This window comes from Mus pahari, chromosome 11, assembly GCF_900095145.1.
Source record: "Mus pahari chromosome 11, PAHARI_EIJ_v1.1, whole genome shotgun sequence".
NCBI classification, from domain to species: domain Eukaryota; kingdom Metazoa; phylum Chordata; class Mammalia; order Rodentia; family Muridae; genus Mus; species Mus pahari.
In genome coordinates, this window is record NC_034600.1 from 57,245,248 (window position 1) to 57,266,378 (window position 21,131).

At 44.5% G+C, this 21,131-nt stretch overlaps 1 protein-coding gene across 3 annotated transcripts in view; it reads right to left on the reverse strand.

Moving 5' to 3' along the window:
* Rai14 (retinoic acid induced 14) overlaps nt 1–21,131 on the reverse strand; it is a 147,322-nt gene that overhangs the window by 116,846 nt on the left and 9,345 nt on the right. For all 3 annotated transcript variants that reach the window (XM_029544033.1, XM_029544034.1, XM_021208353.2), the window contains exon 2: nt 4,081–4,162. In XM_029544033.1, the coding sequence (XP_029399893.1) occupies nt 4,081–4,116 (36 nt within the window). In that variant the 5' untranslated portion in view covers nt 4,117–4,162. The remainder of the gene's footprint in view (nt 1–4,080; nt 4,163–21,131) is intronic.

Here is a 21,131-nt window from a genome sequence, read left to right on the forward strand (position 1 = left end):
GATTCAGGGGGTGTGGGCACTTCCTTGGCTCAAGGCTGAAGTCCCTGGGAGCTGCTACATCAAGGTGTGCCATCTATTTAGTCTTTTTCCAAATGCAGTCCCTTGAAACTGGCTGCTCTGATCTTTCTCCACGCTATGTCCGCTGCGAGTTCCTACGTCTAACAGAACACATACCTGGGAACAAAACTTTCACCAAAGCAAACGCACACCCACAGAGTAAGCGCTTGACTCGCTCGGTCACTTCTCAAGGCTTGTTACAAAGGTCTTTCAATCCTGCGTCCCATCCTCATAACCGCACCCCAAAATTGGGACGCTTGTCTGGATTCCTCCGGCCTTACTAGTGTACACTGTCGAGGGCAAATTTTAAGATCCCACATGCTGAGCCTCTGCTCCCCCACAAACCCAGCTTCATCATTTCCACACATGCCAATCCTCTCGGTTGAAATCCCCTCGGTTGAAATTCCACCTTCCCAGAGCTCCCAAAATTCTCCCACTCACAGTGTCTCAGAGCATCTGCCACCAGGCTCTCCAGTCTGAGAATCAGTCCCCACAGCTAGCTCTGGTTTTCCGGCAGAGCTAGCTAGACTCACCTCAAAGGTCCATTTGACAGAAATGCTCTATGTTTGCTTTGTCCTGAGTATTTGAGCCACATGTTGACCACTCTCCTCCCTAGGTTCATCAGCTTCTTGGAGTGGGGGTTGGGGATGTGGGAGACCGATTCACAGCATAGCCAAGGCTAGCCTCGAACTCCCCAGTCCTAGGTTTATCAGGACAGCCAAGGCTGACCTTCAGCTCCTAGTCCTCTTGCTTCCACTTTCCTTGTGTTGGCCAGGTTTGTACCATCACACTCTTGTTTCCAGACCAAAAAACAAAACAAACAACCCTCCCCCCCAAAAAAAAAAAAAAAACCTCTACAGTTTGCATTACTTGTGTGTCTGCCTGTCTAGTGACTTGCTCACATGGAAGGGTGTCCCAAATCAAGTTACTACTGCAAAGTGAAAAAGAGCTTTTACTACAAAAGCACTTCCTTGGCCTCCACAGATTACAGTGTCCCAAATGTATTTAGGAGACTGTCTAACCACAACCTACAGCACCACACTGAGTCCCCCAGAGCATACAAATAAGCCTGCCCTAGTCAGAGACCCAAACTGAAGCAGCTTCCAGAAAGCGCCACCCTGACTGAACCTCCACCTGCACAAAGGTCCTGGAGTAGCACTGTGGCCTGAAGGCCACCCATGGAGAACTCACCCTCCTTGCTTACTCCAGAGACTTCTCAATAGCCACAAGGTGACCTGGCCGCAGCCCTCCCCCCCCCCACACACACACACACCACAGCCTGGCTGAAACGTGATCACATTAGTGGGTCACCTGTCTTCTCTTTATGTAACCCTGAACCTGATCTGACGGCCTGGGCTCCCTACCCTTGGAAACACAAAGAACTCTTTCTTCCCTTTCTGTTTCACACAAAGACAAGCGGGGACCGTGGGGGCGGCTGAGGCCGAGGGACACTCAGACACCACACGCACGCTTCAGTAAAGATTACAGTTGGGCTCATTTAACTGAACACCATCGTTCATAAACCTGTTTACTGGTCAGTGGGCACCCAGTGATACATATGGCAGCTCCCAAATACAAGCGAAGGGCAAGCTCTTAGAAGCGACCTCTCCCAGGTCCCTTCTTCAGAGGTTCCCTGCATGTTTCATTTTTATAATCTGTAAGTTCCTTAGTAGGATAGGGAAGGACCAACTAGCATCTACACATCAGGCCCGGAGATATGTGTCAGACCTCCAATAAAGAGTATGTCTACCAAACCTCAATCCCAGGTCAGAGTTGCTCCCTGGATCGCTACCATCTCATCGCTACCCAAATCTCCATCTCAAACTCCTGTCTTCAGGAAACCTAGACCTCCAACACCTCGATGCAAAAACTGGTTCCACCACTTAAGAGCTACAGGAATCCGTAGACATTGCTGCGCATCTCTGGGGCCTCAGGTCCTTAATCTGAAAAACTGCTTAACTGCTGGACCTATCCCATGAGGCTGGTGGCAAGGACACCTCAGGGACCCAGTGGAGTACCGAGTATCTGATATGTAGGGTTGCACCAGGACCACCATGTGGCTGGCTAACAAACGGGTTTGTTTGGAAAGTGCTTTCTTCTTGTGTTTTTCTTCCCTCCATTTAGCTATCCGGTGATGTAGCTTGAGGAAACAATATGGGATAAATTTGGAAAGCCCTGTAGATGGGTCTTACGCCATTCAACCAATTTCCTTTGCTCTCCTCCCCAGGGCCGTTCCTCCTCGGACGTTCCTTTTTAGTATTTTACTGCCAAAACAAGACCTTCCTGCTGCCAAATCTCAGAAGCTTTTACCAGTGTAATTATTGTGATTTTTTTTTTTTAAATTCACAGAAATGTTTCAATTTTCATTTAAAACTGAGATTCCAGCAGCACCCTCTGTATGATCCCCATTTTAAATTTTCACATTCAGTATTATATGTGCCCCCCACACACACACACACACATACACACACCCTGCCCTGGTTATAGATCACAACTCCCAGAGGAGGAGAGCCTGCTCCAATAATCTCAATGTACACAGTTGGAAGCAGCCCAAAGTCTCTTGGAACAATTCCCCCCGCCCACCTTTGGCAGTCAAGGAAATTGAACACAGGGCCTCACGAAGACTAAGCAAATGCTCTACCACTGAGCTATCGTTCCATCCCAAATTCCCTTATTTGGTAATTTATAGAATGATATCTCTGGAACTGGGCAAGGCCGCGTATTACTAGCTTTGCCTCGTTAATTGAAGCCAAAGGCTTAGTACCATGGGCCAGCGGGGGAGCATAGTAAAGTTTGCTTGGGGGAGGGGCACCTGAGGAAGTGACAGAATGGTTTAGCCATCTGACCTTGATCAAGTCACTTTACATTCTCTGAGTTGCAGTTAATTTGCCTTAAGAGTGAAATGAACTTTTCCCTAAGATTTCTTGGTACCTTTTTTTTTTTTTTTCTGCAAGAGATGATGCTTTGGAGTCATTCTCAAAGCATCTAGCCTGGCCTCTTATCAAAGCTGTAAATACACAGCTACTTAGAGATAAGCGGGTATGCACGCAAAAGAGCACACTAGCCATAAAGATGCAGCCTCCTTTACTGCAAACTCGAGAAACTGTGCCAACCTGCTGAAATAAATTCATGGCAGAGCGCAAGACTCCAGGCTTGCCTCTAATTACGTAATCTTAAGCAGTTAACAGAGCAAGCCCACTTTGAAGGTGACTTATCTGGGCTTCTATCTAATGTTCTTGCATGAATTTCTCTCATGCAACTGTTTGGCTTGAAGCTTTTGGAACGCAGCTTGTGACAAGACTCAGATCCCGGCACAGCTTAGGAGGTAAGACTCTTCAAGAGTATCGCTATGTGAGTCCTTGTCTTATCTGATGGGAGACCTTCATGTTTCAGACCTTACATCCAGTCCACCAATCTAAAGTTGTTTATGATGGACTTTGTGAGGGGAAAAAAAAAATCCAGGAATGTAGGGGGAGTGAAAGACTAGTGAACTACAAACACTGAGTTCAAGGTTCTTAAAGACCAAGAGAACCATGTTAATAATGTAAGTCCTTAATCACCCCTATTCTGGCTAAGTGTAAGCACTTAGAAGACTGAAGCAGGAGGATTGCCATCAGTTCAAGGCTGGCCACTGTACAAAGTGCGATTCTCTCGGGGGTAGGGGTGGGGCAAAAACCTAGAATTAATAATAAATATAAATTAAAATTAATAAAATGACATTCTAAATCAGGATGTTGGCAGCTTTGGAAACACTGGCTTTTCCTGATCCTTCCATTTGACTGCTCCTGTCGCTCCATGACAGGAAGAGTTTCTTGCGGGCTTTACAGGCGCTTCTGAAAGCCGGACACACAAATAGCACACTAAACCCCCGCTCATTCGCAGACAGCACGTTGTGCTGGCGCCTAGTGCTTCGGGATCTGTAGTTGATTAACCCAGAGCCTTATCAGGGCTAGAGCAGGGCTGTTTCCATAGGCCCGTGGAGCACGGTGGGGCAAGCCAGACTGTGAGTCACCGCGTACTTACATCGCTCTTCCGAAACTTCGCTTTTAGGCTCTTCATGTTTAGTCCATTCAGCCTTCCAAAGTCCTGGGAGATTTGTCAATACCTAAGCAGAGAGGGAGAAAAAAAAAAAAAAAAAAATGAATGAATGTAGCCTGCCAAGTAAACACTACAGATTTTTCTCCCCTGATTGGATTACGACACTGGGCTACGAGGAGGCGGAAGAGATAGGGTTGGGTTGAGCTGACTGTCGGTGAGCAGCTGGGTGGCAGTGAAGAACATGAACTCTCCCACTCACAATACACACCCTCAGACCCCCTGACATGTACAAATTAGAAGAAGGAAGAAAAAAAACAAAAAACAAAAAACGAGAACTGTTTTATCCACTTCATTTATTTTAGCTGGCATATAAAACCTGCACGTACTTCCCACCTAGAAATACATATACGTTGCCGAACAGCCAATGGGCCAATGGACCCACCCGTTACGTCACACACTTCTCACTGTACTACGATGCGACTCTTTAAGCCCTGGTAATCTCAACTACACAGACTGCCTTTTACAGTAGTCGCCGAGCCTCACAACAGAGCTCTGGAGTCCATTCCTCTTGTCAAGAAGAAATGTATCTCTCAACTGGCATTTACTCAGTCCATCTCCTCACCACCAAGCCCTTGGCAATAAGCACTCTACTCTGCTTCAGTGTCTTAGACTTAAGTTACCAAGCATATAAGATTGGGATGTCTGTGAGTCTGTGAGACAAGCCTGATTCTCGGCTCTGCTGTGGTTGGGGTGTGGCTTGATGGGGAATTCCAGTATTGGAATCTTGGTGAGATGGGAGGTGATGGGATCACTAGGAGGCAAGGTCTGCAGGGAGGTCTCTGTCACTGGGAGAGTGGTTCTCTGAAGAGCACCCTGGTCTCTTGGGACGAGAGCAAGCCGACCCTTCAAGCTCCGCCTTTGCAGCCATCTGAGCTTTCCCTTTTACAGGGCCTCCCAACAGCATCATTTACTACCAGGCCTGCTAAAGAAACACGCCTTTGAACCTGCACAATCGCAAACAAATAATCCTTCTTTGATAGTGTCATTCAGGCATGGGTATTTCATTATAGTAATAAAAACCAAAGCAGCACATGCCTACTGAAGTAATCAATGTATCCTTCATTTTGCATTCGTACAGTTAACCTCCTTTTAAGGGTTAAATAGGTGATGAGAGAGAAACGTTCCTCTTCCAGTTCCTCTTCCACATGCTGTTTACCCCTTGCTTATTTTTCCAGTGTTTGCCTCCCTCCCCTGCTCCTCTTAAATGCACAGGGCAGTTGGTAGAAAATGCCAAGAACAACATAATCTCCCTCATAAATACCTCATTCCTCAGGGGGCCTACTCTAAGCCATGCAAAACTCTCCGGGACCTTTTGAGACTCTGCAACTCTGAGTTGGTACTGGAAGTCTTCAGCAGTTACCACACTTAGAAGAAGTCTTTAGTCTCCTGGAAACTGGATGTAAGTTTTTCAGAATATGTATATTTATGTATATGCACACATACACACATACATATGCACACACATATATATATGTATGTATGTATGTATGTATGTATGTATGTATATATATATATATATATACATACAATACATACATATACACACATGGACACATATATACACGTATGAAGAAGTTTCCTAGTCTTCACTGGATTCTGCAAGGTACCTGCCATTCTTCCAAAGATGACTACAAAAGGTCAACCCTCTGAGAGAGGTTAAGGCACTTGCTGGCCATCACAAAGCATGCTTTCCCCTCGGTCCTATGCTGATCCATAGTCAAAACCAAAAGCCCGAAGCCTGTGTCAAAATGCAATGCAGAATTTATCATGTTCTAACCCTAAGAAGAAAGTCAAAGTGCGCTTAGGTCAGAAAGGTGAGATAACCCATGTGAAATTTCCCTCTGCACTGGGGACTCGATAAAGGTCAGCTTTAACCCTTACTTGACGGAAGCGGTAATGTGAACTTCCAACTGGCAGCGCCATTACAGCAGAGAGCTATGGAATGGTGGGAAAATGCTTAACACTCCTAGACATTATTTTTTCCAAGCCTTGCAAGTCCACCTTGCCTTCCACTACATTCTTATTTAAAACGAACATTATTTATGAGGTCAGAAGTGGGGTAGATGCAGGACAATAAACGACTCGATTCATTCTTCTCCCTGTGTCTGCACCCAGAAGTCACCATACATGCTACTCTCTGATGTGTTTGCCTCCATCCTTGCCGATGTCACCAAGCAGAATCCTTGGGTGAAGGACATGAAAACAAGGTCATCCCACAGCACTGAGATGGCATTTATCTAGAGATCTCCTGCCACTGTGTGAGACCCTTTCATCTTTCCCACCTCTGCAGAAGTGGTAGAAGGCATGTTGCCTTGCAAAGCACACAGGCTGTAATTACACACTGCTAATTGCTGAGGACTTAATCACAGAGTACCTGGGACAGGAGCACACCTGTCAAAGAGGACCTCCCTGAGAAACCCAGATTGAGCTGGGTTTTATCCATGGGAAAACAGCTTTTGATGAAATGGTTGCAAAACAGAAGTAATGATAATCAAATACTACCAAACTGGCACTGGCCCTGGGCTGGCTGGACCAACTATCTCTAAACAATGGAAACCATCTCTCAAATTCAATTCCTTCCTCCCACTGTCTCAAAATAACCAAGGAAAAAGATCGAGTCAATACAGAGCAAAAGGGAGAAAAAGAGATGCCACAGCTGGGAAGAACCACAAAATGTGCGGCCCGCCAAGGCAGAATCACCCAGCATTCCTTCATTCCCAGAACAAAAGGTTTCAGGCAACAGTTAGATTTTTTTGTTTGAGATCACAGGAGTTGTAAGGGTGTTGGGTTTGCGGTGTTTGAGGGGTGTGTGTGTGTGTGTGTGTGTGTGTGTGTGTGTGTGTGTATTTGTGTGTCTTTGGCTTTCTCCCCTTCCCCCACCCCTTAAAAATCTGGCAAAGAGAGGTATGTGAACTGTTATTTGGAGATAAATAAATAAATAAAGTAAAAATTCCAAAACTTCTCAAGGGAAGGTATGAATTACTAAATGAACATTTCCCTGGCGCCCAGCATTTGACTGTGTGATAGCTGGGTGGTCCATGGATATAGATAGCTCCATGATAGGACAGACCTATGCTAAGGGGTAAGTGCTGGAAACAGATTAGTAACCCTAGAAATAAGACCTCTGACTGGGCATAATTAGAGGTATTAATCCTGGTATTTATAAAAGGAGCTAACACCCAGAAGCCATGGCTAGTGGGAGCTTGCCCGGCCATAGGTGATACCAAATTTACTCTGAGAAACTCACCCAGCCCTGCCTTCCTTCAGTCAGCTGGGATTTTACAGTGCACAGGATGAACTACAGTTTGTCTTAGGTAAAGCAGCATCTAAGGACAGCAAGGAGGCACTAATGGCCATCCTTGGGAAACCCACTTGAGTTGCCTACTCCAGACTAGCCATGCACAATTTACTGGATGTTCCTTAAAAGAGAGCTACAGCCAAAGAGCTGCACAGCTGCCTCATTAGGTATTCACAGAAAGATGGCACACGGAACATGCGCGGGAAGATGACAACACCTACTGGAAAACAATCTGAACTCGAAGTCTCATTTCAAGCAGATAAAAGCACTTAACTCGGTGTGCTGAAATTGCTACCTAGCCCATTCAAAGTACGTCACTGGGATGTATCACCTAACAGAAGTCACCCATCACCACATGACTGCATCATATTCAGCAGCACAGACTATATCCTTGTGCTCTCACTTGAAAGGCCAGATGCAACTCAGAAGTTTAATAACACATTTCCTCTTTAAAATTAATACGACAGCTCTCAATCTGACCCTCACCTGATATACTTAAAGTCTTTGTTGTTGTTGTTGTTTGAGACAGGGTTTCTCTGTGTAGCCCTGGCTGTCCTGGAACTCACTTTGTAGACCAGGCTGGCCTCGAACTCAGAAATCTTCCTGCCTCTGTCTCCCGAGTGCTGGGATTAAAGGCGTGCACCACCACGCCCGACATTTTTTATTTTTTTTAAGATTATTTATTTCATATATGTGAGTACACTGTAGCTGTCTTCAGACACACCAGAAGAGGGCATTAAATTCCCATTACAGATGGTTGTGAGCTACCATGTGGTTGCTGGGAATTGAACTCAGGACCTTTGGAAGAGCAGTCAGTGCTCCTAACCACCGAGTCATCTCTCCAGCCCATACTTAAAGTCTTAATCAAAATACTTTAATACTAGCCTTGACCACAAACAAAAAGTTGTACTTGCTTATTTAAAATATGTACACCCCCCCCAAACCTTCTGAATTATCACAGATTTAGGGGAGCGAGTTCCTCTAGCTAAGCCTTGCACCCTGCAATATGGAGATTATTGCATGGGATCCTCAGGAACAGCACAAGACTAATTTGTACCCAGACAAGCTTTGAGACTTTCTTCTTTCAGGTTTCCTTCTAGAGTGATAAAATGTTTTATTATTCATTGTCATGACGGTTGTACAACCGGCGAACATATTAAAAATGATTTGACTATGCATCAGGACATGACTGGATGTTAAATGGCATCTCAACAAAGTTATTAAAAACACAACAAAACAAAAAAAATCTTCATTTCTTTTGCAATACTTAAGAGTGATTTCAAAAGGGAAAAAAGTCAATAAACAATGTAGTAAACTGGTTTAAAAAAAAAAGCCACAAGATTTATTTAGTTATTTCTCTACTGTATCTCATTATTCAAAGTAGGTTTAAGCTCACCCTACTCCCAACAGGGCCCAGGGCCAATTCTCCTGGCGTTCCACCCAGATAGCTATAGTCAGGTAAAATTCTGTTAAGGACATATAGTAAGATGGGGAAGCACTCCTCTGGACTCTTGGCCTCTATATACCTATAGTTTATACTCCCAGTGAGAAAGAATCTAGACACTGGACAGATGGTTAAGATCACTACTTCTGAGCAGCTCCCATGTTTGAATTCTCACACAACAGAGCAAAGAACTCGGGGACAGATATGGGAGAAGAAATCCTAAACTCCAATTCTATCTGAGCAATTACCTGCTCATGCAAGGCCAGCACGTCGTAATATTAACTCACGAAAGCAGACCATGGCTGTGTACATGTATTTAGTGTTTGAATCACAAGGATACATTAGCACCTGGCAGACCACACCACGTGATGCAAATCATCCGAATTCAAACAGAATTAGGGGCGCAGGGTCCTCTAGCTAACCCTAACCCGTCTTGGAATGTGGGAATGATTGCACAGGACCCTCAGGAACAGCACAACATTCATGTGAACCCAGAGAAGCTTTGTGGTTTTCTTCTTCCGAGCTATAGAGAACAAACACATCAGACTTAAAATCCGCACCCACAAAAGCATCAAGTAGAAGGGACCAAAATACGTCTCTGTTTCCTAGGACAATAAACTCCCCGCATCAAAGAGAGATCCTTACCAGGAGCTATGCAGAACAAAAGCTCTCTCCAAAAGGCCTCTCCCGGCCCAACTATTCCAGGAAGATGGCTATCACAACACCACCATCTCTCCAACCCTGCAGAAGCTGCTCTAGCTCGGCCTCCTAGTCTGGGGCTTCACCTAGGAGTTACACCCCAGCTTCTGAAACAAAGATAATAAACTGGGGCTCTGGACCCCCTAAATACTTCCTCTACCGCAGACTGGTCTAGCCTACAACACTGAATTTTAAGGGCATTTGGACATGCAGGAAGGAGAATTAGCATCACAGGAGATTCGCAACTTTGCATGGTACAAGTAGAAAACAGCTTTGGAAAAGACTCTTAGAATTAGGTATTAAAAACGGCACACTCACCGGAAACTCTTGAGGGCAACAATAAGATCAGAGAATTGTTTATAAATGGGACAGGATTCCAACCGGCCATGAGCATAGGATTTAGGCTGTGGTGTGTGTGTGTGGGGGGGGGGATTGAAGTGAGGAGAATGGACACACAGACATGATGTCCCTCCAGGTCTGAGTCAGACATCTGTGCAACCTCCCTAAGCAGTCTCCAGTCTCTCATGATGCTGAGTGTACCCACCAGGAATCATTGCAGAATGTCTCCAAGATTCTCCCCAAGAAGGATCACCTTAGATTCTGGCACGAGAGAGTTCAGCAGCCCTTGTTATATTTTTCCAGAAAATTTGAAAATTCCCATCTCAGGCTGCCCACTGACTTAGGAATAAAAGATTTCTCAGGGTAGAATTTTCATTTTGCTTACACATACCTAACCACCATCACCCATGTGAATGGCTCACACAGGGCCTAGATATCAAATTAGGCGCCTGCATAGGCTTTTAGCTCACCTTTAACCTCAGTAGAATTCTCTGTGCTCTCACATAGCTTCACTGGGATTTTTGTAAAGGCAACACATACTGATCAAAGCTCTGAGAACCTAAAATCTCCAAGCTCCCTTGGCCTGGGACGAAGCCTTTCCAAGCAGCCTCCTCTTCCTTCCTCTCTGCCCCCATCCTCACTGCCTCTTCCTCCACCCCAGCATCTTCCATAGCCACATGCCAGCCCCAGCCAAGTGGCAGACTCTGAATAATGCATTGTTAGGCTCAGCAGAGACCAAGAATCATCAGACAGAACCTTGGAAACAAGTTCTTAGAATAGAGAGATTTTGTCAGCCTGATTGTGCAGACAGCTGTGGGCAAGCCCAGTAATTCCCTGCAAGGCAATGTGCCTGTGCCATTATTTCCACAGGATTCAACCACTGGCTTTATTTAGCTTGGGCATTCCCCTGCTCAATTCAGAGTAAGTCAGTGAATCATTTTCTCCATCATCTACGGATCATCACACGAAGGGCCTTAATCACCGAGGACCAAGCACTCAGTAAGTTATATCCTTCTTGTCCTAGCATTTGAAAGGTCAGATATAAAAGGCAGGTTGACTTTATTCATTCTCCTTTCTCAAAACTAATATAATTCTCAATCAGAGTTTAATCTCTTATAATTATATCCTTAATCAAAATACTTTGATTAATTCCTATAAAGCCTTATTCTTAATATAAAAACATTAGACTCCAACTATTACATATCCATTGTAGACTAGAGCAGTGCTTTTTTCAGAGTGCATACTAGAGTTGAACAAATTCCTTATAAAAGCAACTGTAGTGATTTTCCTGCCACCCCTCCTCCACCTCCATTGGATTCCTGAACCATACAGACAGGAGCAAGCTGTCCTCTGAGAGGCTCCACCCAGTAGCTGACTCAGAAAGATACAGACACCCAAAACCAGTGGATGGAGCTTGGGGACTCTTACGGAAGAATAGGAGGAAGGATTGTGTGCCCTGAAGGGGACAGGAACTCCAAAGACCAACAGTCTCAACCAACCTGGACCCTTGGGGGCTCTCAGAGACTGAACCATCAATCACAGAACATACATGGGCTAGACCTAGGCCTCCCTGCATATATAGCTTGGTCTTCATGTGGGTCCCAAACAACTGGAGTGGGAGCTACCCCAAAAGCTATGGCTTGCATGTGGGATATGTTCTTTTAGCTGGCTGCCTTGTCTGGCCTCAGTGGAAGAGGAAGTGCCTAGCCTTGAAGAGACTTGAAGTGCAAAGGTTGGGGGATATACAGGGGAGTCCCTACCTGCTCAGAAGAGAAGAGGATGGGGAGATGGGGGTATAGGGGAAGGGTTGTGAGGGGGTGACTGAGAGGGGGGCAGTGAGTGGGATGTAAAATGAATAAGTAAAAATTAAATTAAATTTAAAAGAAAAGTGCATTGAACTGGAAGCACAAAAACCACAAGTTATTTAATTCCAGTGAGACCATCCATTGCAAAGTGCAAGTTTCCAAAGGATTTAGGAATTTAGCAAAAAACTCTTGGCAGGGTCCTTGAACCCCTCTTCACATGCAGAGCAAAGGGGCAGAAAGCAGAGACTAGAAGAGAGCTTTGGAAAAGCGAGCGAACAAACAAACAAGCACGCAGCAGTTCTCATCATGCCTACTGAACCTCATGCAGGAGAGTCCAGTGACATCGGGAAAAGTCAGACAGATGTTCCAATCGTACCTGCAGGGGCCGCCGTAACAACACACTGGAGGACCACGTGATGTAACAGAAATGCAGTCGTCACCATTCTTCAAGCCCAAAGGGAAGGTCCAGGCTGATGCCATTCTGAGGCTCCCCTGGGGCTTGGGGACAACCATCTTCAACTTGGGTTTCATTTGCTCTTCCTCTGTGTCTCTATGTCCTAGTTGCCTCTTTCAGAGGCCACCGCTGTTCTTAGACGAAGCCTGACCATATAATTTTGTCTAGCTTTAACTAACTCTATGACTGCATCTCTAATAGTCATCTTCTGAACTACATAGTTCAGTCCTTAACATCCCGAGAAAAATCTCAGGACCACGATTCAGCCCCTAACCACCTGCCAGGCTCAGAGAACACGGTACTGCATAGCCATGGTGCTGAAGTTGGACTCCCATATCCCGCTCCTACCCAGTAGCGTTGTTTGTATCAAAATGGAACTTTTTTTTTTCCTAGACAGGATTTCTCTGTGTAGCTTTGGCTGTCCTTGAATTCACTCTGTAGACCAGGCTAGCCTCGAACTCACAGAGATCTGCCTGCTTCTGCTTCTGCCTCTGCCTCTGCCCCTCTGCCCCTCTGCCCCTCTGCCCCTCTGCCCCTCTGCGCCTCTGCGCCTCTGCGCCTCTGCGCCTCTGCGCCTCTGCGCCTCTGCGCCTCTGCGCCTCTGCGCCTCTGCGCCTCTGCGCCTCTGCNCCTCTGCGCCTCTGCGCCTCTGCGCCTCTGCGCCTCTGCGCCTCTGCGCCTCTGCGCCTCTGCGCCTCTGCGCCTCTGCGCCTCTGCGCCTCTGCCTCTGCCTCTGCCTCTGCCTCTGCCTCTGCTCCAGAACACTGGAATTAAAGGCATTCATGACCACTGCCAGGCTCAAAACAGGATTCTTAACAGCTCATAAGTATAACAGGAAGATGAGGCTGTAGGGGAAGGACAGAGAGAGGAGGGAAAATGATCCATCTTTACATACCAAATTAGCTTTTTCTAATTTTCTGAAATTGGAGATTCTGGGCTGGGATGTGATTCAGAATATAGGAGAATGTAAACAAAACAAAAAACAAACTAACAAAAACAAGGAACTGGAACCTTCTAACTTGAATTTAGAGTATTTAGACGTTGAAACTGAGCCTGGAACTCGTTTACATTAATACTCAGAAAGTGAGGACAAAGACTGTACTACTTTTAGACAGTTGGGTACAGCACAAAGTAGTGTTATGATTATATGTCATAAATCATATTAATTCATCAAATCGGATAGATACACATGAATACATAAAGGAGCAAATACTCCTGAGCATTAGCCCTGAGCTGGATGCCTCCATGCATGTTATCTCATTTATGATTGAACTAAAGTACTGGTTTGGAAAAATGTTATCCATGGGCTGGAGAGATGGCTCAGCGGTTAAGAGCCCTGACTGCTCTTCCAGAGGTCCTGAGTTCAAATCCCAGCAACCACACGGTGGCTCACAACCATCTGCAATGGGATCCAATGCCCCCTTCCAGTGTGTCTAAAGACAGCTACAGTGTACATAAAATAAATAAATAATTTTTTACATTTTTATTTTAAAAATTTATCCATATGATAAATAAGTTAAATAATTTCATAGATACACTAATAACTATGACACGGTCATTCATATTAAACACATATAACAGAATATCTCAGTGCGTCCTATAAAGTATTATCAGTTAAAATTTTTTTAATGTTTTAAATAATTTTCAAAGGGAGTTTCATTTTTGGCAATGAGATCTTCCTAAGATACTGTAATAGTTCACATTTTTTTTTCCCCAAAGAAAATAAATGAGCGCATTCTTTTAGGATTGTAAGTGTCATGTGACATTACATCAAAACAGCCACGCAGTAAAACTCTCCTGAGAACATTAATCTGACAGTCGTCACAACTTGCATTTTTTTTTTTTTTTTTTTTTTTTGAGAACCAAATATATCTCTCTTCTTTGGGAATAAATCCTGATCTCCACCAGGACTGATCACAGTCCATGACTCAGCCAGCGCCATGGGCTCTGATGCCAAACTGCCCGTGGCTCTGGCGACACTGCTATCTGATCTCTCAGACCTGTGACTCACGCTCCGAGGAGCCAACCAAGAAGTCCCAAGCTTACCTCCTGCCCTAAATCCATCCGATTCCAAACAGGCAGGCTTAGTAAAACAAGCTATCTCTGCAATGCAAAAAATCATTCTGGGATTAAGAAACGTGATGCAACTATCCTAGAGCAGTGGTCCTCGACCTTCCGAACGCTGCCACCCTTTAATGCAGTTCCTCGTGTTGTGCTGACCCCTGACCAGAAAAGTATTTTCGTTGCTACTCCATAACTGTCATTATGCTACTGTTGTGAATTGTAAATATTTTTTGAAAACAGAGGTCTCCCAAAGGGGCCGAGACCCACAGGTTGAGAATCGCTGCTTTAGCGGGGAGGGTAGTTTTAAAGGTCGCTCAAATGTTCTCAATGGACTGCTTATCTCTTGATGCTCACTTCAATATCACCTCCTAAGCATATCACCATGTTCCCATCTTAAGATAACGGCCTGCATAGACCTAGCTCCCAATCCTCAATGGCCAAGTGTCTGAAGACATTTGCACCCTTGTGTGCAAGGGCTCCTCGGCTCCTTCCTCCAGGGCCCACCCCTTAAATTTTATTCATCTCATACATCAAGTTAAAATGAACATACTAGAATCCTTGTACCAAGGAGGCTAAAGCTGGGGGATCAGGAGTTCAAGACTAACTGGGACTCCCTAGTGAGACTCTGCCTCAAAAAAATTAAATTAAATTAATAATATTTTCAGGTGTAATCTTAATAGTTATTAGTGAAGAATAAAAAAAATAAAAAAATAATAAGTGCATAATGTATAGTCATTGTGTAAAGCAGTCTGGCAGATGCCCTTAAAAATGAAATATAAACTTAACCTTTGACCCAGCAATTCTATTCCTATGTATCCAAAAGCACAGAAAACATATTCACACAGAGACCTGCACATGAATATTTAAGATACATTAATAATTGCACAAGAGTAAAACTCAAGGAACCCAAGTGTGGCATGTCTATATAGTGAAGCACAGCTGGCAGGAAACTGGAGTGTATGTGGATCCATGGTCCAATATGGGGGGTTGGGGGTTTTGTTGACAGAGGGGTGCTGAGCACAGTGACCCCCCCCCCCCGTGGTGCATTCTGGTCGTGTGTTGGTTCAGTGGTGAGAGCACAGCTATTTGCCAGGGTCCAGTATGGGTGTGGCCCAAAAGCACTACATTAAGACAGACACTTAGGACCACAGAGCACAAGATTCTACATCTATGTCTGAGACAACGACTCAATAGACAAAGGAAGGTTCGTGGTTGTCTGGGACTGGCTGGTGAAGGCAGTTCTTGCAAATGGGTGAGTGGTTGCACATCTTTGTCTGTGTGTTGAGTCACTGACTTGTGTACTAAAATTGGTGGGGTAAGTCCTGACAGGATGTAAGTAACTCCTCGGTAGAGCTGTTTCCAAAAATATCAAGTGCAGAAAGTAAGAAGGAAGGCTCGTATGTGAAGGGTTTAGCTGGGAAAACTTTACCGTGAGGGAAAAGGGAGCTCTGCTCACCGTTATGTTTAATCCCTGGCTTTAGTCTTTTAAAAAGAGGTTGTTGCCAAAAGTTAGCTAGCTACATATTTCAGCAGTCCCTTGGCTCAGTTTCAAAATATGGATAACTGGAGCCTTCCACGATGACAATGTTTTGGCAGTGTAACTTACAATGGTCACAGTGGCTCCATGAGGCCTGTAAAATCTCTTTACCCAGTCCTGGGGTATCTTACGTGCTTGTCAGAATAAGGGACACACACATACATGTTTACCAATGATTTCTATGAATGACAGAAACTGGGAGCAGGAGTAAGAGAATGGGGTGGAGATTCTCCAAATGATTTCTGCTGCCCCAATTCTCATGAACACACTAAGTTCAAACAACTCTCGTCACAGCCTAACTGAGCAGCAGAGCTTGCCCCCTGGTGTGCTTCACCATAACAGGCAAACGGCTTTCAACATGAAGGCTGCAGCACGCTTCCATAATGGAACAAAGACTGACTATATCCTCCCAATTCATAGCATGGCCACAAACCTATATACCCCTGTCCTTGATGCTACAGGGTTCCGATGGCTACTCTAGGCCTTGTTATTTAAGTAGATGGACAGAAATGAGAGGGAAGAAGTCTATGATGCCACACTCATACTTAATATACTGAATTACCATGAACACGCACAGCCCGCGTAGAACTGAAGACCACAAAACTATAGCTTACAAAGTCAGCCTTACTGTTTAAAAAAAAAAAAGTCCACATGGACTGAAGCGCGTGCACAAAAATAGCAATACAGATGCGCACAGTCAGAACTCGTCTGTCCATTACACCCATGATACCACATAACTACTGTACAGGAATGCTCAAAGCTGGGGTGCAAATCCAAGAAAACTAGGGAAGCTTAGTCAGACACGGACTTAGCAAAAACACGGCAGCTCGTGAGGTGTCATGGCTGAGCTCCCCCAAGCAATCACAGGCAATCCACTGGCTACACACGAGTCTAGGCAATCATCCTGCAGGCGGGATACTGCCTGCACATGAGTCTTTTGTCTTTCTGTCTTCTGTGTCCCGTAGATGGAACCGTTCATTCTGGGTAAAAGTTCTACTACCGATCCACAACCCCAGCCCCACTAACAGTGCCCTGTATACCAAGGGCTGCTAGCTACCGCCACGAGATAAGGGTAACGTACTTAGCCAAGGCTGCCCCATACCATGGCCACTAGCCACAGACTGCTACTGAACATTTGAGATGTAACTGGTGTAAAGCAACAAAGACTAGAAATGGGGAACGCACAGGTTTTGTAGGTAAAGAAATTCTCACCTGTTATCGCTAATAAACGTTATATCAATTATATATTAGAAATGATGTCATTTTGTAACTGTCCTGTTCTGACTCCTGGGAATCCCAAATTGCCTGTGTAGCCTTTTTTGGGGGGACATGAAACTCTGTTGGTAACAATTTACACTTTTATTTTCAAATGGTAACTACATATAAAAGCATTTCAATTTATTATTACTGAGGCAGGATAAAAAAACAAAGATGTACATGTTATCAGCTTAATCGCCTCTATCACCTCGGTAGCTTAGTTTTACTAAGTCACCACATATTGCAAGTTAGTGATAAAGTGCCTTAAGCTGCAGTACAAAAGGCCACCTCAGACACAGACAGAAGGAATAACTGTCTAACACTTTTATTCTCCCCAATCCCAACAGTCTATATGTGCTCACCCATTACCCCAATACTGTGCTATTCACAAAGTACATCTCTATTTGTCTCTCTTAAGAGTTGGGCAGGTGGCTGGTTCTCCAAAGCACTCAACAGGGAATGTAACACTGTGGTCACGGCATTTTGGGTACCACCATGTTTAGTTTAAACAGGATTGTACCCCTCTGTTTACAGGGTGGTTGAAGCAGGGCAAGTTCTCTGAGGAACCTGTTAAAATCGAACTTAAAATTCAGTCATCCTTACAGTGTGCAAATCCTATAACTGAGTAATAGAAGCAGACGCGTAAAAAGGAAACAGGAGGGGTTATCTGGAAACAGTCTTGTGTCACATTAGCATATGGAACAAGCTTTCTCGCTACAGATTATTAATGGCAAATTTTTGCCAATGTAGGCAAAGTTCTTTAAGAGGTTGGCAGATAGCCACAACAACAGCAGTCAAATACGTGCAGTCTACTTACATCAGGGCTTCTTCAACTTTCTACATTTCAAGAAAACTTTTGTGGCCCCAATATGTGTAAATATATATATGTATGTCCATATATATTATATGGTGTACACTAACAAATCCTAAGAAAATTTACTTTTTAATTCTTTTGTATTCATATAATTTTATCATGTTAATAAAAAACAAATTAGCATACTAACAAGATGGGTGTGCTTATTTAGTTTTTGTTTTTTGGGTTTTTGTTTTGTTTTGTCTTTTTGGTTTTTCAAGACAGGGTTTCTCTGTATAGCCCTGGCTGTCCTGGAACTCACTCTGTAGACCAGGCTGGCCTCGAACTCAGAAATCCACTTGCCTCTGCCTCCCAAGTGCTGAGATTAAAGGCGTGTGGCACCACTGCCCGGCCCTTATCCAGTTTTATATGAAGAAGTAAATCTCAGCTGAACATGCAGACCTTAGCGAGTCTTCCTTCAGTCATCTTGAGAGCTCAAGGATAATTTCAGTGTTACCACTGCCAGATGCCGAGAGCATCACCTTGCGTAAATACACAGCACAAAACGGCAGAGATATGTGTAGAGTCACTTCAGAATTGTTGGAGACTCAGTCCTAATCCTAAGCCAAGACTCGCTTAGTGATCGTCTTTAAACGAAGCTAGCTCAAATCGGCAACAAGTTCATTTTTGAAAACCGAACATCCTCACGGGAGATCATACAGAGATGTACTGATCTGCTAGGTGCTGAAGAAGACTTTATTTTTCATAATTAAGCCAGCATGTTCCTGGAAGAGCAGAGTCTGGGAACGGCCTTGAGTCTGAGCCGAGTTGGTTCAGGCAGTGCTCGATGGCTCTGGGTGGGGGGGACAGTACGCCAATGCCAAGGCCACAGTGAACTCGCGCAGTGCATCATGGGTGATTGCTGACCGAGACCCTTCAGTGTTAATTTTTTTTTTTTTAACTCATTTTTGGCCGTTGTAGATTCAGAAACCCTCCACCGTTGCTGTGTTTTCCACAAATCTTATGTCCTATTGCTGTGGGATCGTAAGCCACAAAAGCCACTGCTGTGGGTAGCTGGAATTTAAATGACAGCTTTGATTTTTTTTTTTCCTTTTTAAATTGCATGAAGAGTGAGAACTACCTTATTTAACACAACACCGTCTGAGTTAAACAGAACTATAATTCTCAGCTACCTAATTAGAAAACTGTAGGATAGAAACCTTCAACTGGGAAAGCGTGTCAACGTTTACAAACAGCGACAACCAAGTTCAATTCTTGTGCCCAACAAGACTCCTTGTATGTTAAATAATAGTTAAAATAAATCTTGGCCAGATACACCGCCGTAGTTCTTAAAAACAAAATTAATAATAACAACAACAATAATACTAATGTGAATAGTAGTAGTAATAATATGAGTTGCCTTGGAACAATTGTAGAATAGCTGCTGGCAGTAGAGCACTCCCTTTTAGGAGCCTGCTTGGACTATTTTGTAGGCACTACACCCGTGCCTCTCATATGCAAAGAGCATGTTTAACCAATATGTTTACTGAGATAGCAAGTCAAATTTGTCTCCACTTAGATTTGCTGAGCATCCTCGTGAGTATCAGAGAAATATAAAGCTAGAGAGGTGGAGTGGCCCTTTTTATAACTCAGCTCAGCTGACATGAAGACTCGGGTAGAAGGTACCATGACTTGGGCAACAAGTGAGATCATTTAGGGAAAAAAAAAAAAAAGAAAACTTAGATCCTTTTTCCATTGTTAGGACACTTCTGTGCCTTAAGAAATTATATTGTTGGGCTGGAGAGACTGTTCAGTGGTTAAGAGCACTGTCTACTCTTGCAGAGGTCCTGAGTTCAATTCCCAGCAACAGCAATGGTGTCAAAACCATCTGTAATGGGATCCAATGCCCTCTTCTGGCACACAGGTATATATGTGAATAGAGCACTCATATGTATAAAACAAATAAAGTCTTTTTTAAAAAAAAAGACATTATATTGTCTTGTACAATTCTCCCTAACCTATGTATATTTTAATGCTGTACGGACACTGCAATTCTTTAGGACAGAAAAGCAGTGTTACTATTTTTTAAGGTTAATTCTAGAAAAGCTGCCTAACAAGACAAGGTTGTGGCAGGGAAAAGCAAGCTGGTGATAGTTGCCCTGCAGCCACACGTGAAAGTGCCCACAGGCTGCAGGCAGTCCCTCTGGCCTGAGGCAGAGAGCGACACACAATTGTAGGAGCTGTGCCTTCTGTTCCTTCTAGCCACTGGGGCTATAAACCCTCACTTTGACTGTCAGGGGAATCAAACACCCTTTGTTCTAGGGGGTACAGCACTGGAGCCGAGGAAGAAAGCAAGCGCCTCCCCCCACCCCCGCCCTCCACTCCCCAAGCTGGATGTCATTTGGAGGGAATCCTAAACTCTGCCTCTTGCTGGCTTTGCGCAGCTAGAGGAGTGAATCCAGGGACAAACTGCACACAAACAGAGTTGCCTGACACCTGAAAAACGGGAACTCTTCAGGGTTGCTCAGACACATGCAGGCAAAGGGGTGTCAAAGGGAGTTTTAAAAAAAAAATCTCTAAGAAGTCCCGTATTCTAGAAACAGTGTACTTTAGAAATATTGGACATTACTGTTTCTATCCTATATTAAGTAATTTTTTTCCAATTTAAAAAGAAAGTTTGAGAAGACAAAATGTGCATTTCAAGAGAAAAATGCTACAACCCACACCCCCTCCAAGAAAATCAAAGGACTGGTTATATCTCTGATGCAAGGTCCAAAAAGGTTCTGAGAGCATTTGAGTCAACCTCCTCCAAAGACGCCTGTGGGAGCCTAAAGAGAGGCTACGCGGCCCTCGTCCAGTGGTACAACCTTCCGCCAAGGCTCATGAAGCTCACTGAGGCCCTCCTGGAGCCTTGGCCTGTGTGTGGAGGAACCCCATCTTAGTTTCCTGCTGGCTGTCTCACTGGTAGCTGGGAGGGGCCCCTAGGACTGGGCCACCTCTCTCAGCAGCACGTCTTCATCTGGGAGGCGTGTTCAATCGTCACTGTGTCAACTTAAACGGGAGGAGACATTCAGGTCACACTGGAACATTCCTGTCAAATGAAGACTCCGAACAGAACCTGTTAACTCCCTGACAGTGTGCAAGAGACAAATGAGCTTCCCTCTCAGCCCGTGGGGGGCTGAGGGCTTGGGTTCCACATCGTTTCTGTCCCTTGTGTTCACTAACGTTTGCCTCACCGGAGACTCCTAATTTTCTTGTATTCTCTAAAGTGGCTTGTCTAGTTTTT